Source organism: Geotrypetes seraphini, chromosome 6 (assembly GCF_902459505.1).
Source record: "Geotrypetes seraphini chromosome 6, aGeoSer1.1, whole genome shotgun sequence".
Taxonomy (NCBI): Eukaryota; Metazoa; Chordata; class Amphibia; order Gymnophiona; family Dermophiidae; genus Geotrypetes; species Geotrypetes seraphini.
Genome location: NC_047089.1, coordinates 127944837 through 127962483, shown reverse-complemented (window position 1 = coordinate 127962483; position 17647 = coordinate 127944837). Strand labels below are relative to the sequence as shown.

The following is a 17647-nucleotide window of genomic DNA, read 5'->3' as shown; positions in this document are numbered from 1 at the left end:
CACACATACATACCTCCGATTTTATATATATATATATATAGATATGTTTCTGCATGATTTGGACTTAAAATAAAAACCTACATTGCAAAGTCATTTATGTGTTTCACAAATATTCCATCATTGCCTATGTTTTAAGCAAGATGTGAGTTTTAGAGGCGGAAAATTTATTTGTGTTTTTCTGTCTTGTATTTTAGGTCTCATCAGATGTATTATATGTTTGGCTTCCTGTTTCTAGTGTTTATTATTTTGGTTATTACATGCTCTGAGGCTACTATCCTGCTTTGCTACTTTCACCTGTGTGCAGAGGTAAGTACAATAACATATAATTCTGATGGTTCTCTTAAGGGAATATACTTACCAAAACCTTAACAATGTAGATGTCTAAAAGTAGTTTTTTGAAGCAGCACAGTGAATGGACTTGTTTGCTGCATACATCACAGCTATGTAATGAAACATTAGAGATCACCATATGGAGGAGCCTAAGCTAAGCCTGTTCATGTTGCCAGCTTTTTGGGTATAGCACCAAAAAATAAAATAGTTTCAAGCAGGAACCAAAATTATATATATCTTAGAGCCATGGAAAGAATATATTCAATGTACAGTTTATAACTTCTACTGAGACTGAATAGGATTTGCAAACATTTTTACTTTTATCTTCCTTGTAATTTAAATTAAATCATTAAATTATAGAGAATATATGTTTGAGCAGACTGGATGGAACATTTGGGTCTTTATCTGCCATCATTTGCTATGTTACTATGTAATACAAATGAAAACACTGACTTGGCCTGTCCTGCTAAATTCTACCAATATTCTGAAACTTGGAAAAATGCCAATATTTCTGCATAGCATTGTTTCATCTGCTTTAGAATCTAATATAAAACTAACAAATATCTATGAAAGTCAGGTAAAAACTTAAACTTATTGGAAGGTATTACTGTACTTGTAATAGAATGGTGTCTGTGGTGGTTCCCATAGACATGTAGATATAAAGATTGACAAATAAGCTATAGATGATCATATTGAAGGTAATATTTAGTGCAGTGATGTGGCATTTTTTAAAATAAATATTAGCCACTATGGATATTTTTATACCTGGATATTCAGCACTAGGTTCTACCTAGATATCTGGATAAAAAGTGGCTGGTTGCCAGAGCTTAGGGTACTGACAGTATTCAGACCAGTACCTGGATAACTATCCTGATAAAGTAGAACAGTTTTTTTGCTGTTCTAACTTTATATGGCTATCCGGATTAACACTTGTCTCCACTGTCTTCACTTCCTGGCATAACATCTCTGTGCACCATATCCTGGAATACTGTAGCAAAGGCCTCACAGCCAAACAGATGAACATAACCATGATTTTTAACTTATTCCCTCACTCCCAGAAATGCCTAAGGGGCCCATAATCAAAAGACATAGATGTCCAAACAGCATCCTAAATCAGCATTTGGATGTCCTAATCACCAGGACGTCCAAATGCCGATAATTAAAATTGTTTTTCTGTACATCTTACCAGGTGTTCCAGTCTCCGTACATTCAGAGCATGAGATCGGCTTGGTGGAGGCGTGTTATGGGCAGGCTTTGGGCAGTCAAAATTTTGAAGAAGCAGGGAGAAAAAGAAAAAAAGATCACAAAAAATACAAGATGGCCGCCAGCACCAAATTCATGCAAAATACACGATTTTTCACATTTCCCAAAGTCCAAAAATGGCAATTTTAGGATTTTTCTGGAGGGGAACACAGGAGAACATGCAGAAACTCAGAAAATCCCACTTTTTAAACTTTCCCTGACATCTCTCACAAGCTGTCAGCTCCTTGTACTCACTGTGACCTGATACACCAGACTCCACCTGCACACAGCTCTTTCTCAGTAGCTGTAGAATTCACTGCCACAATGCTGGGAATGCTTTCACAAAGCTGTTGATTTTTGGGCTGCCGGTCAGACTGCATTGTCTGAATATGCCTCCACCCCAGCGGACCACCAGATGCGCACCAGGACGAACGGAGGCATGAAAATGCAGCCGGCACGCCGCTGAGCCCCCTAAGCATGCCTAACCATGCAGGTTAGATTATTGCACTTCGTTATTTCTGGGTCTGACAAAACCTAAGTTGAAAGCACTACAGGTTTTGATGAATTCGGCAGCCAGGTTGATTAATGGGGCCACAAGAACAACACATATAACTCCCATACTAGAGTCTTCATTGGTTTCCGATTGAACAACATTTTCAATTTAAGGTGTTATCCTTGGTACATCAGACTATGTATCGCTCTGTACCTTACTTGTTTCAGTATCTTTGGGAGGTCTAGAGACCGTCTAGAGCTCTGCAATCAGAGGATAGTATGCGATTGATATTTCAAACAGCTGTGACTATAAAGTATATTGCCATACAATTATAAATGTTTTCATTTATGGGTATGACTCTATGGAACAAGCTAAGTGGACAATTAAGATTACGTGCTAATCACTATAGCTTTAAGAGACTGCTTAAAACAAGGTTATTTGTAGATACATATCTTTGAACTTCTTCTGATCCTGCTCGGATAGATAATATAGAAAGACTCCTTATGTTACACTCTATTATGTTGTATTGAATTATTGTAAAATGGCATGAGTATGTGGTTATGTTTTTTATGTATGTAATTTTGGAAACTGCTGAGACTCCAAGCGGTATATAAATTTTTAAAATAAATAAATAACAGTCTGTGCTCAACCCCTGCTTAACAGACAGTGAGACTACTTCAGGGACAGCCCTGAGCTCCAAGGAAAGCTTTGCTGACTGGCTAACGTTAACCAAAAAGGGATCGGTCTGTCAGCTATAGACTGAAATCTGAATTCTCAAGCAGGCAGCTCTCTAAAATTACTTCAAATGCAAAATTACCTGAAAAAAGGACATTACATTGACTTTAAAACAACAAAATGAGGAGAGCAGAACACACACAGCTGCAGACATCCATGCAGAAGGAAAGACTGTAAAGGGTGCTAAACTGATCAGTGAAGTACTACAGAGTCAAAGTGAAAAATCCGGAGTGGAAATAACCCTATTGTCTTGAACATGGCTGCCCAAGTCCAGTCCTCGAGATCTACTGGCAGGCCAGGTTTTCAGGATATCCACAATGAATATGCATGAAGAGAGATTTGCATACCAAGAAGGCAGTGCAGACAAATCTTTCTCATGCATATTCATTGTGGATATCATGAAAACCTGGCCTGCCAGTAGATCTCGAGGACCTTGAAAACTGGTGAGGTACCAGAGGACTGGAAATTGGCGAATGTCACACCTATCTTCAAGAAGGGATCGAGGGGTGACCCCGGGAACTACAGACCGGTGAGCCTGACTTCAATTATAGGGAAGATGGTGGAAGATATGATCAAGGACGGCATTTGCGAGCACATCGAAAGGAATGGCCTACTGAGAACAAGCCAGCACGGATTCTGTAAGGGAAGGTCGTGCCTAACGAAACTTCTGTACTTCTTTGAGGGAATAAGCAGTCGGGTGGACAATGGGGAACCCATAGACATCATTTACCTCGATTTTCAAAAGGCTTTCGACAAGGTGCCACATGAAAGGCTGCTTAGGAAGCTGTGGAACCACGGGGTGGGAGGGGATGTGCACATATGGATCAAGCACTGGTTGTCGGGTAGACTGCAGAGGGTCGGAGTGAAGGGCCAATATTCTGACTGGCGGGGAGTCACAAGCGGTGTGCCACAGGGATCGGTGCTGGGGCCGTTACTCTTCAACATATTTATCAATGACCTGGAAAAGGAGGCAAAGTGCGAGGTCATAAAATTTGCAGACGATACCAAACTGTGCGGCAGAGTTAGGTCCAGGGAGGAGTGTGAGGACCTGCAAAGGGACTTGGACAAGCTGGAAGACTGGGCAAACAAATGGCAAATGCGCTTTAACGTGGAAAAATGCAAGGTCATGCATATAGGGAAAAAGAACCCGTTGTTCAACTACAAATTGGGGGGGGGCATTGTTGGGAGACAGCAGACTTGAGAGAGACTTGGGTGTGCTGGTGGATGCATCACTGAAGCCATCTGCACAGTGCGCAGCAGCCTCGAAAAAAGCCAACAGGATGCTGGGCATCATAAAGAGGGGCATAACAACCAGGACGCGGGAAGTCATCATGCCATTGTATCGAGCGATGGTGCGTCCACATCTGGAATACTGCGTTCAGTATTGGTCGCCGCACCTCAAGAAGGACATGGCGGTACTTGAGAGAGTCCAAAGGAGAGCAACGAAACTGGTAAAAGGGCTGGAACACTGCCCATACGCCGAGAGGTTGGATAGGCTGGGGCTCTTCTCTCTGGAAAAAAGGAGGCTCGAGGGAGATATGATAGAGACCTTCAAGATCATGAGGGGCATAGAGAGGGTGGATAGGGACAGATTCTTCAGACTGAAGGGGACAACAAGTACGAGGGGGAATTCAGAGAAACTGAAGGGAGATAGGTTCAAAACAAATGCAAGGAAGTTTTTTTTCACCCAAAGGGTCGTGGACACTTGGAATGCACTACCGGAGGAAGTGATCAGGCAGAGTACGGTACAGGGATTCAAACATGGATTGGACGGATTCCTGAGGGATAAAGGGATCGTGTGATACTGAGGGAGGAGCTGGGATGTAACACAAGTATAGAAAGCTAACCAGGTAATAAGTATAGAAACCCAACCAGGTCGTGCATGTGCAAGACCGGAGGGTTAGGACTACGATGGGAAGATAGGACTTCAATGAGAAACCAAGGTGGCAAGGGAGCCCCTTCTGGTGATTCAGACAGGTCGCGACCTGTTTGGGCCGCCGCGGGAGCGGACTGCTGGGCAGGATGGATCTATGGTCTGATCCGGCGGAGGCACTGCTTATGTTCTTATGTTCATCTATTGCATTGAAAAGCCAGTTTTGAAGTCACTTGGGCTCTGGCAGATGCTCATTATACTTTATCATGCCAAAAAGAAGCTCTTTATTGATTTTATACAGCATATAACAAGTGCAACATTTAAACATTCAATAATCAGTAAACAGCACTTACATATTTGCTTAATCATGAATCAATTTACCCTCCCTCCCCTCACCCTCCCTTCCTGGAAGTATGTGGAAAGCAACAAAAAAAACACAAACTAATCAAATCTGGTAGGTAAGTAACTATTCCTTAAGGTTTTTAACAAATGAGTCTAATTTCTGGTGATTTGTTGTATGGCCACTCCCGTCATTATAAGAAAAGCCTATCTTTATTAACATCAAAAAGGTTTTTAGGTCTCAGCGATGTCCCAAATAGAATCACATCATAAGCTAATGGAATAGGGACCATTTGTCGGAAACAAATTTATTTTGCCCCAAATTGATCTCCAGAAATTAAGTATCAATGGACAATAAAATACTAGGTGATCTAATGTCCCCACTTCAAGATGACAATGCCAGCATCTATTAGATCTTGTATTATATAGTTTGTGCAATCCCCTCACCGATCCTGGATCTCAAAGCAGCCCTCAAAATCCCACATTTCTGGATTTCCAGTTTGCAGTATTTCCAGTTTACAGTTTTGCCCTTTGGGCTGGCTACAGTGCCACAGACCTTCACCAAAGTGATAGTGGTAGTTAGGACTGGTGAGCCCATCGGCACAGAATCGGCATTCTTCAAGTCCATCCATATCTGGACAATTAGCTCATCTGAATCCAATCTGAGTTTGAGGGACACCAGGCAGTTCGCCAAGTTGTCCAGTTGCTACAGAAGCTCGGTTGGGTGATCAATTTTCAGAAAAGATTTGGAATATTTAGGAGTCCGTTTGGCCACGGGAGCAAATAAAGTATTTCTTCCGGAGGCACGCAAGGCAAAGATTCTCAAACAAATTCAAGCCTTTCAGAGCATGCCTGTTCCAGCAGCTAGTAATACTTGCAGGTGCTGGGGTTGATGGTTGCAACCATAGACAACGTACCCTGGGTAAGAGCCCACTTACATCTGCTCTAGGAAGTGCTTCTTTCCTGTTGGTGTCCACAGCTTCCTTGGACAGCGGAGGCTTGACACAGTGTAGCCTGGTGGTTGATTCCTCTCTCTCTTTCCAGAGGAGTTCCCCTCCACATCTCGAAATGGATATTTTGATGATAGACGCCAGCCTTTAAGGCAGGGGAGCGTATTGCAGGGAATGTCCAGTTCAGGGGCACTAACCCCCTACCAAGAGGAAGTGGTCGATCAATCGGTTGGAACTTTGGACAATTTGTCTGGCTCTCTTGAAATTTGAGTGTACTGTAAAGCAGTTTTGAGTCTTTTTGGACAATGCCACAGCAGTAGCCTGTGTCAATAGTCAAGGGGTCGCAAAATGTGCACTCTTATGCCTGGAGACCCAAATGCTCTATCGGTGGGCATAAATGCAGCTTCTAGCACTTTCAGAAGCCCACATAGCTGGAGTGGACAACATGCAAGTTCTCAGCCGTCAAACCCTGGATCCTGGGGAATTGTCGCTATCTCAGAAAGCCTTTATTTGTATAGTGAAGAGATGTGGATGTCCAAAGTTCAACATGATGGTGTTGGCTGCCAACAAGAAAGCAGCTCGGTTCTTCACCCGAAGGTCTGGATGCCGTGGCCCAGCCATGGCCAAACACAGGTCTCCTTTGTCTTCCCATCATGGCTAATGATAGGCAGAATCATGGCACACCAGTGAAAGGTGATTCTAGTGGTGCCAGACTAGCCAAGACGACAGTGGTATGCATAACTGATACGTCTACAACTGGATCAGGGTCTCAAACTTCCCTATCATCCACATCTTCTCATACAGAGTCCTATAGCCCTGCAGGATCCAGAACGCTTTAGTCTTATGGCATGGCTCTTGAGCACGTAGCACTAGTTTGCAGAGGCTAATCGCATGGTGTAGTTGCTACCATTTTACAAAGTAAAAAGAGGTTGACCGTTGTGTACACGAAGGCCTGGAAGTGTTTCTAATCCTGGTGCTCTCGGAGGAGTGAGGACCCGGACTCTGTGTCAATCCCGGTGGTGCTTGCTTTTCTACAGGAGGGCCTGGAAAATGGCTTAAGAGTTGGCTGTCTGAGAGGTCAAATAGCTGGGTTTTCTTGCTTCGGTCCCAAGCCTCATAGGGGCTCTCTTGCAGCTTATCTGGATGTGGTTAGATTTTTGAAGGGTACATAGAGGCTCCACCCTCTGCTGCAGCAGCCGTTTCTAACTTGAAACATTAGCCTGGTTCTGAAAGCCCTCGCGGATCCACCCTCCGCTGGGGCAGCTGTTTCTGACTTGGAACCTTAACCTGGTTCTCAAAGCCCTTGCAGTTTTGCCTTTGAGCCACTGGAACAAGCTTCTTTAATGGATCTCACCATCAACAAGGTAGCCATTACCTCTGCTAGGAGAGTGTCCGAAATTCAGGCTTTGTTTTGTAAAGATCCTTTTCTTAGAATTAGGACTCGGGTGTGACTCTGTGCACTGTTTCCCCCTCTTCCTTGCCGAAAGTGGTTTCTAGCTTCCGTATTAATCAGGAGGTGCATTTGCCAGCCTATGCACCCTTGGGTTCAAGAAAACTTGACAGAATATTAAGATCTTGGGATGTGCACAGGCTTTTGCTGAGGTATTTGGAAGTCATAAAAAAGTTTCATTTGTCGGATCATCTGTTTGTCCTGAAAGGAGCGGCTCAAAAGGGTCAGCCGGCATCGAAGGTATCAATTTCCAGATAGATTCGTATGGCCAGTTCTTCTGCATATATCAGAGCTAGAAGCAATCTCCTATATCAGTGAAGGCCTACATCACATGAGGCTTTGCTTCCTCGTAGGCCAAATCTTCAGCAGTTTCCCCAGAAGAGATTTGCAGAGCCGCCACTTGTTTTTTTTCTGCATTCATTCAAGAAGTTTTATAGAACTAATTTGGCGGCCAAGTGGGATTCTGCATTCGGATTTTCAGTTCTGGTAGCAGGCTTATCGGTCCCACCCTAAGTTTGAGGGACTGCTCTGTTATATCCTGAAGGTTCAGGAATAGAGTGGGGTTGTACAAGAAGGAAAGATTAGGTCCTTACCTTGTTAATCTTCTTTCTTGTAAACCTACACTTTATTCCTGAAGCCCACCCTGGGAGATATACTGATTTGCCTGCTGTCTTGTCTCAATGAGTACTGGTAAGTTGGACTAATTGTTTCTTTGTCCAGCCTTGAAAATAATACCATCCATGACTGTCGTGTTCTTCATTCCAGCAAGTCTATCGGTTATATGCCCCACACTGTTAGTTCAGGCTGTGTTTTCATGGTTAAATTGTTTAATTCTATTTGCCAGATGCTATGCTGTTTATTAATATGAGCAGATTAGACATGTTTCTCAGGGAGTTTCCCCGTATCCCCCCCCCTCTTCTGTGTTCTCTACAGAAATGACTGTCTGCTTTGTTACATACTGAGGAATTGGAGGGCAGTTCAGAGGTAAGAGAGGAGGAGCAAAAGTATGCAAATGAAGCTTCGTACAAGAGTTTTTGCGAGAAGGAATTGACTACCCGAAGATTCAGGAATTGAGTGCAGGTTTACAAGAAAGAAGATTATCAAGGTAAAGACCTAATCTTTCCTTACATGACTTTCCCACATGATCACTCTGTTTTGTGATACATTTTTCTTATGACATTCTACAACACGTCCTGTTACCATTTCTCTCACCCCAACCATTTTCCGTGAAATTATGAAAGTGTGAAAATCTTTTGAAGAACCCTTGTGTGTGTGTATGTATGAGGGGCTATGATTCAGTATATCAGTGTTTCTTTGCTGAAGTGCTTGAAACTGTCTCTCCCATTGAAATTCATTGGGCTATTGTTTGGGGACATTTTCTCTGGAACCCTTAGCCCAATCTGGCCATTTTTCAAACTGTTCCGTTTATCCCCAACACCAAAAACACTTTCATTCCTTTCAAGTTTTGGAGAGTTATTTTGCCAACAGATGTTAGATGGACATTCTTGAGTGGAGGAGTAGCCTAATGGTTAGTGTAGTAGACTGAGATCCTGAGGAACTGGGTTCAATTCCCACTGCAACTCCTTGTGACCCATGGCAAGAAACCCTCCATTGCCCCAGGTACAACAACTTAAATTGTGAGCTCACTAGGGACAGAGAAAGTACCTGCATATAATGTATATAGCACATCATACGTCTAATAGTACTATAGAAATGATTAGTAGTAGTATTTCATTCCAAGTTTTTTATCAGGTTGGAAGGAAGAATAAAATTATCAATATGGAATCAGCTACAGCATGTTTTTCCCTTTCTTCATGCATAGAGGGTAGTCAGGCAAAGATGTAGGCAGTCGGCGTACATTTGATGGTCTTTCAACATTGACAATTATTTAATGGTCACATGCCATTATCTATAGACATTTATTTAATTTTCTATTCCCTTCTCCTAGGAGAGCTCAGAACGGTCTACATGAGTTTATTCAGCTACTCAAGCATTTTTCCTGGTGGGCTCACAATCTATCTAATATACCTGGGGCAATGGGGGGGGATTAAGTGACTTGCCCAGGGTCACAAGGAGCAGCGTGGATTTGAACCCACAACCCCAGGGTGCTGAGGCTGTAGCTTTAACCCCTGTACCACACCATGACTCCCTTTACTGCTCAGGATAGCAAAGGGACATCAACAATCTGACCTAACAAATTTGCATATTAATTCAGATAAAACAAAGTTTACCCTTTGCCTTTTTTCTGTGTAACAGTTTAAATGGTGTAGATTTATTTTTACCTGCTTAGAATAATTGTATATTTGGAATAGCATAGCATTGAAGCACCTATTATGACTGCAAACTGCTATATTTAAGAAATTTATGTACTACATCATATTTTTATTAAATTTTCCTTTTTTGTCTTTCCTCCAGGACTACCATTGGCAATGGCGTTCATTTCTCACCAGTGGTTTTACTGCAATATATTTTCTTGTATATGCAATACATTATTTCTTTTCAAAACTGCAAATTACAGGGACAGCCAGCACCATTTTGTATTTTGGTTACACAATGATAATGGTTCTGATATTTTTCCTATTTACAGGTAAGTATTATGGTTTTAGTGTCTACTCTGTGTACTGTTAAATATTTATAAAAGTTTAATTTCTTTCTTTCTTTTAAATTCTTTATTGATTTTATACAGCATATAACAAGTTCAACATTTAAACATTCAATAATCAGTAAACAGCGCTTACATATTTGCTTAATCATGAATCAATTTACCCTCCCTCCCCTCACCCTCCCTTCCTGGATGTGTGTGGAAAGCAAGAACTTAAAAAAAAACAAACCCCTAATCAAATCTGGTAGGTAAGTAACTATTCCTTAAGGTTTTTAACAAATGAGTCCAATTTCTGGTGATTTGTTGTATGGCCACTACCGTTATTATAACATCAATAAGGATTTTAGGTCTCAGCGATGTCCCGAATAAGAATCACATCATAAGCTAATGGAATAGGGGCCATTTGTTGGAAACAAATTTATTTTGCCCCAAATTGATCTCCAGAAATTAAGTATCAATGGACAATAAAATATTAAGGGGCTCATAATTTTAAAAAACCTCAAAAACGTCTAAAAAGTGGCCTAAATGGGTACTTGGACGATCAAAAAGCCTGATCGTCCAAGTACCCATCAAAGCTGGTTTTAGACATATCTAAAACCAGCTTAGGCCTTTCTCCTGCCTCTAAATGCATAGAGAGAAAAGAGGCGTTTTTAGAGGTGAGGAAAGGGCGGGGGGTGGGTGGGAGGTGGGCCGACCTACACCTAGGCATACAGCAGGTATAACCAAAACTTTAGGCAGGTTTCCAAGTAGGCACTTATACGTTTTGACTTAGACCAACTCAAAACAGGTAGAATAATAATAATCATTTATTTATATACCGCCCTACCGCAAAGTTCTAGGCGATTTACATACGTTAATAACTTTATATAAACAACGATTAAAAATACAGGCACCTCAGGCCCCACCTGTGGGCGGGGTTTGAGCCGCCTGGGCCAATCAGTCACTAAGGCCAGCCATTCCGGGGATGGCTGGCCTGTCGGACGGACGGGCTTGGCATCCGTCCGACCAATGATTTTTAAGGTACAGGGAGGGGGTTTGGGGTGGGGGGGTCAAGGGGTCAGCAAAGGAGGCCGATCAGGGGTTCGGGGGGGGCGGTCGTGGGGGGTTGCGTCGAGGGCAGGAGGTCCTGGGATCCCTCCTGCCCATATCTTAGTGGGAGTTGGGGGTTCACTTGGGCAGGAGGGTTTGGGATCCCTCCTGCCCCGATCGTGATCGACGGGTGGGGGGGCAAGAGGGCTTGGGCTCCCTCTTGCCCCGATTGAGTCGGGGGAAGGTGGGTGCCACCGGGGCAAGAGGGCTTGGGCTCCCTCTTGCCCCGATCGAGTCGGGGGAAGGTGGGTGCCGCCGGGGCAAGAGGGCTTGGGCTCCCTCTTGCCCCGATCGTAGTCAGGGGTTCGGGATTCCGCGGGCCAGGAGGGCTTTGGTTCCCTCCTGCTGGATCATTGTAGGGGGGGGGATTCTGTAACCAGTGTTGTTTTTGACAGACATCGGTTACAGAATCCAGCTTTTAGGCAAAGGATTGGCTCCTCCTTCGCCTAAAAGCCCTTGTTTTGGGCGATTGGGACTTAGGCTTTTTTTAGGTTGATTATATGGTGTAAGTTTAGACGTAGTGGTAGTCTGGGCGTTTAACCAGCTGAACTTAGAGGCAGGCTATTATAAAAAAAACAAAAACCTCCTTTTGGATGTTTTTTTTGATAATGGACATTTTCCCTGCTTCTACTTTCAACGTTTAAGGCCTTAGGCCAAAAGGGGACTTAGATGTTTTTTTTGATTATGCCCCTCCAGGTTATCTAATGTCCCCACTTCAAGATGAAAATGCCAGCATCTATTAGATCTTGTGAGCTGAGTCTTGGGAGTCGGTAGTAGATGTCGATCTTCATTTCCGTTCCATTTGTTCCCGGAATTTTGACCCACAGAGATTCTAGCTTATTTTTCATTTCTGGCGTGTTCTCTCTGGCAGACTCTCAGACCAATGAGCGGGGGGTAGAGGGAGAGAGAAGGCAGACAAGGGATGGCTTGAATTGAATGAGGAGAAGATGAGAAAAGCAAAATCAGACAACAAAGGCAGAAAAAAATTATATTTATTTTCTTTTTTTGCTTTAGGATAAAATAGTATATTAGTTGTGTTGATAAATATTTATGAACAAAGCCCTGCCAGCTCAACATCTCTTTCTCTAGTTCAGCAGCCAGAACTTTGATTTATAAAATGACAATTGTACAGACTATTTCTTCTCCACTACCCTAAAACTATTTGAGGCTTTTGTGGATTGAGATCAGATGGTTTGTGGGGACGCAATGGGGAACGAGCTCATGGGGACGGGATGGTGACGGGGACCGAGCTCGCGGGGACGGAACGGTGATAGGGACCAAGCTCACGGGGACAGAACAGTGATGGGGCAAATTTTTTCCCCTTATCATTCTCTATCCCCAACCTGCTGTCTCAAGATCCACTTTACTTGGAAGATGCTTTGGTCTTATGGCATGGCTCTTGTGCACGCAGCGCTGTTTTAGAAGGGATACTCTGAAGTAGTCATTACCATGCTCCTCAGAGCAAAGAAGCCGGAAATGGTATTGGCTTGTGCAAAGGCTTGGGAGACATTTCAGCACTGGCACAGCCTGAAAGAAGTGAATCCTCTCCATGCTCCAGTTCTGGAGGTCTTGGCTTTCCTCCAGGATGGGCTTGAAAAAGGTTTCACATTAGCATCTTTCATGGTACAGGAGGCAGGGCTCTCCTCTTTCAAGGCTAAGGAGTGGAAAGCTTCCTTTTCTTCCCTCCTGGATGTTATCCAGTTTTTATAGGAGACTCAGGCTCCTGGTGAGGAGATCTTTCCCGTCCTGGACCTTAAATAAAGTTCTGGAGGGCCTTAGCAAGGCTCCTTATGAGCCTTTGAGATGCATCTCTGTTGGATCTCTTGATCAATGCAGTCTTCATCATGGCATTTACTTCTACTAGGAGGGCTTCAGAGTTGCAGGCCCAGTCATGCAGAGACCCATTTATCCAGTTTATGGAGGCGGGCATTAATAATAATAATAATAATAATAATTTTATTCTTATATACCGCCAAAGCCATAGAAGTTCGAGGCGGTTTACAGCAAGAAGCGCTGGACAATCGGCGAAGAGGTTACAGTCAAAGTCAGCGAAGAGGTTACTCTATGGACAGTTCTCTCTTTCTTGCTGAAGGTTGTTTCGACGTTCCATGTCAACCAAGAAGTGTGGTTACCAGCCTTTCATTCTTCAGGGTCTAAACAGAAAGACAAGGACCTTCAAGGTCCTAGACATCTGCAAAGCCCTCCTCTTTCAGATTATTTCTTTGTATTAACTAGTCATGTCAGACGTAGTAGACCGACATCAAAGGCTACCTTTTCCAGATGGATATGCACAGCTATCTCCTCAGCATACATTGGATGCCGAAAGCAACCACCCATCTTGTTAAGAGCGCATTCAACAAGGGACATAGCTTCATCCTGGGCAGAAATTTGGGCAATTCCACCCAAAGAGATTTGCAGGTCTGCGACCTGGTCCACACTTTCACCAAATTTTACAGGGTGGATGTGGCAGCAATGGATTTGGGGCCTCTGTTATTTAAGCAGGCTCCTCTTGCCCACCCCAAAATTTGGAGAATGCTTAGATATGTCCTTACAGTACAGCATATTGCTCCTAACGCAATGGAAAAAGAGATTGGGTTCTTACCTTGATAATTTCTATTCTATTAGATAAGGGACAATATGCTGTAGTCCCCGCCCTATCAGTTTAAGAGGCATCTGCTTTATGTCTCAGACTGCATGGTCAGTTTCCTGTGCATAAGTCTTCTATCGGTCAGACTACAAGTCTATGAAGAAAATAGTAATATAGTAACTTAATAAATGACATCAGATAAAGACCTGAATGGTCTATCCAGTCTGCCCTGTAATTGCATACATTACAATTTCATGATTAAAATGTTTTTTTTTCTTGTTATTTCTGGGCCATAAACCTTAGAAGTCTACCTTGTACTGTCCTTAGGTTCCAACTACTAGTGTTGCCATTGAAGCTCAATCCAGCCTGTCCAAACCATCTCATTTGCTCATTCATATTCTGTGTTCATCCCACGCTTTTTTGAATTCCATCACAGTTTTCTTCTCCACTACCTCCCTCAGGATGGCATTCCAGGCATCCACCGCCCTCTCTGTGAAAAATAATTTCCTAACATTACTCTTTAAGTCTTCCACTCCTCAACCTCAATTTATGTCCTCTAGTTTTACCAATTTCCCTTCTCTGGAAAAGATTTGGTCTTATATTAATACTTTTCAAATATTTAAATGTCTGCATTTTATCACTCCTGTCCCTTCTCTCCTCCAGAGTACCATATGTCCCCATATATAGGCCACGGCCTATAAAAGGGTTTTCCAAGCCTGCCCAGTGGGTGCGGCTTACATAACTGGGGCAGCCTGTACTGTTTTTAAAAATCATCTCCCTCCCCCATACCTCCCTTGCTGGATGGCGGACGGCTGCCGCCTCGAATCTCGCAGTGAGCAGTGCAGGGCAGGAGCGATCTTTTTGATCTCCAGCCCGGCCCCGCGCTGCTTCCTGCATGGCTTTACCATCAGTTCTTGCGGGACTTGAAAAGATTGAAAAATTGCTCTTGCCCTGCACCGCTGGCCGCGAGATTCAAGGAGGCAGCCGTCCAGCAAGGGAGGTAAGGGGGGGCGAATGATTTTTTAAAACAGTATAGGCCGCCCCAGTTACTGGTAGATAAGCCGTGGCTTATTTGACCAGTTTTAAAACTTGCATAGGCATTTTCTGCAGCCTATACATGGGGCGGCCTATATGTGGGGAAATACGGTGTACATGTTGAGGTCTTCTAGGCTCTTCTTGTACTTCTTTTGGTGCAAACCCCTTACCTTTGTATTATTCCATCGTGTGACTACACCTCGAATACTGTGTGCAATTCTGGTCACTGCATTTCAAAAAATATAGCAGAATTAGAAAAGGTACAGAGAAGGGCAAGAGGAGATGGGATGACTTCCCTATGAGGAAAGGCTAAAGCAGTTAGCACTCATTAGTTTGGAGAAGAGACAGCTGAAGGGAGATATGATAGAGATCTGTAAAATACTGATTGGAATGGAACAGGTAGACTTAAATCGCATGTTTACTCTGCAGCCTATACATGGGGGCAGCCTATATGTGGGGAAATACGGTGTATATGTTGAGGTCTTCTAGGCTCTTCTTGTACTTCTTTTGGTGCAAACCCCTTACCTTTGTATTATTCCATCGTGTGACCACACCTCGAATACTGTGTGCAATTCTGGTCACTGCATTTCAAAAAATATAGCAGAATTAGAAAAGGTACAGAGAAGGGCAAGAGGAGATGGGATGACTTCCCTATGAGGAAAGGCTAAAGCAGTTAGCACTCATTAGTTTGGAGAAGAGACAGCTGAAGGGAGATATGATAGAGATCTGTAAAATACTGATTGGAGTGGAACAGGTAGACTTAAATCGCATGTTTACTCTTTCCAAAGATACTAAAACTAGAGGGCATACACTGAAGCTATTAAGTAGTAAATTGAAAACAAACCAGAGAAAATATTTCTTCACTCAATATGTAATTAAACTCTGGAATTCTCTGCTAGATAATGTAAAAGCAGTTAACAGGGTTTAAAAAAAGTTTGGATAATTTCCTAAAAGAAAAGTCCATAAGCCATTATTAAGATGGACTTAGGAAAATCTACTACTTATTTTTAGGATAAGCAACATAAAATACCCTTCCTGAGCTCTTTGGGGAGGATGGAATGGAAAACGAATTAAATAAATAAATAAAATCTGTTTTACTCTTTTGGGATCTTTCCAGGTACTTGTGACCTGGATTGGCCACTGTTGGAAACAGGATACTGGGCTTGATGGACCTTCGGTCTCTCTCAGTATGGCAATGTTTATTCCAGGACAAGCAGGCAGCATATTCTCACATGTGGGTGACGTCATCCATGGAACCCCGGTACGGACAGCTGCTAAAGTGTTCGTGCACTTTAAGAACTTCAGAAAGTTCGTGACTGACCACACTGCGCATGCGTGAGTGCCTTCCCGTCCAACGTAGGTGCACGGCTCCTCAGTTCTCAATTTTTTGTGGAGTTACGAAGTCATATGTAAAACGTTTTCTGTTTTTTCTTGCTTTCCCGCTCACGCATTTCTTTGATTTTTCTTCTATTTTTTCTTCTAACTTCTTCTCTTAATAAAAGTTTTTTTTTTTAAAAACTTTGCTTTTCTCTCTTTATTCGTGGCCAGTTTTCACCTCAGCCTTCGGCTTTCGATTTGGTTGAGGCGGTTTTCCCTTCCATGTCCTATCCATTGACTGGCTTTAAAAAGTTCGGCAGGTGCCAGCACACTATTTTGCCGCATAAGTGGTGGTATCCAGTACCATGGCCCCGACCATCACATGGAGTCTTGTATGCACTGTTTGACGCTGTAGAAGCGATCTATCAAAAGCCGCCTTATTCAACAAAGATTCTTTTCGGTACCATGGAAGGCTCACAGGTACCATCGACACTGTCCAAGCCAACTACATCATAGACATCACCATCATCTGAGATGCCTGTTTCCATGTCGGTGTCACAGACCATAGCTCCATCAGGTAAGCCAGCTAATAAGTCACCAGCTTCCCAGACTGTGTCTCAGGCCACTAAGGTATCGAGTCTAGTTGTACCAGCCAGAAAGAGACCATTGATGCAGCTCGCTTCAATTTCGAGGGGTGCATCTTCATCCATGTCATCCTCTCTGGAGAGAGCCGTGGTACCATTGATACCAACGTCTAAGCTTTTAAGGAGAAGCTCGATGCTCTGTTTCAATTGGAGTCTGGGGACATGTTCCAACTGGTTACCCCCATGTCACCTCCTTCGGTACTGGCCCAGCCTAAGTGTTGCTCCATGCAAGATGCAGGTACCATCACTGCTTCATTGGTACTGCATCATTCTCAGCACCGATCATCATCATTGAGCCATGCCTTCAGCCATCGCTCTTCAAGACACCGTTCTCCTTCTCCAAGGCGTCAGCCTCAGAAGTGTCATTCTTTTGGACATTGCTCCAGTCATTCATGTCATTCTTCTCCAAGGCTGCTTTCAAGTAAATGTGGCAAGCATTCTTCCAAGTCAAGGCACATCTCTCCCAAGCGATCAGATAAGCGCAAGAAGTCTTATCTCGCCAAAGTTGGGGCACAGTGATTGAAAAGATTTCATTACACCTAGTACTGATGATTTTTAATGAGGGTACTGAGACTCGAACGAAGTGCTCTGGTGGTGAAATGGGGAATTAACAATCTGTCTAAAAAGATAGGAAAGTGTGTTTGACGAATCTTAAATGATAGATGAGCAATTTTATAGGAAATGTGGTAAGGGCTTGGCAACTAAAGGGCATTTCACAAGAGTGGCGTTACATGATCATATTTCTTGGAATTCGTTATGATTTTTATTGCAGTATTTTGTATTAATTGAAGTTGCCTTAATTGTTTCTGAGTAATGCCTTTGAATAATGAATTACAGTAATCCAGTTTTGATATGATGTATGAGTGAATAAGATTATTGAGAGCTGATGGTTCAGGTACCTTTGCCAGAGATCTGGTCATGCGTAGTTTGAAGAAACAGTTTTTTACCACTTGGCTGATAT

At 43.1% G+C, this 17647-nt stretch overlaps 1 protein-coding gene across 1 annotated transcript in view; it reads left to right on the top strand.

Moving 5' to 3' along the window:
* TM9SF2 (transmembrane 9 superfamily member 2) overlaps positions 1-17647 on the top strand; it is a 496116-nt gene that overhangs the window by 449417 nt on the left and 29052 nt on the right. The window contains exons 15-16 of the mRNA XM_033948899.1: positions 195-306; positions 9828-9999. Coding sequence (XP_033804790.1) covers positions 195-306; positions 9828-9999 — 284 coding nt within the window. The remainder of the gene's footprint in view (positions 1-194; positions 307-9827; positions 10000-17647) is intronic.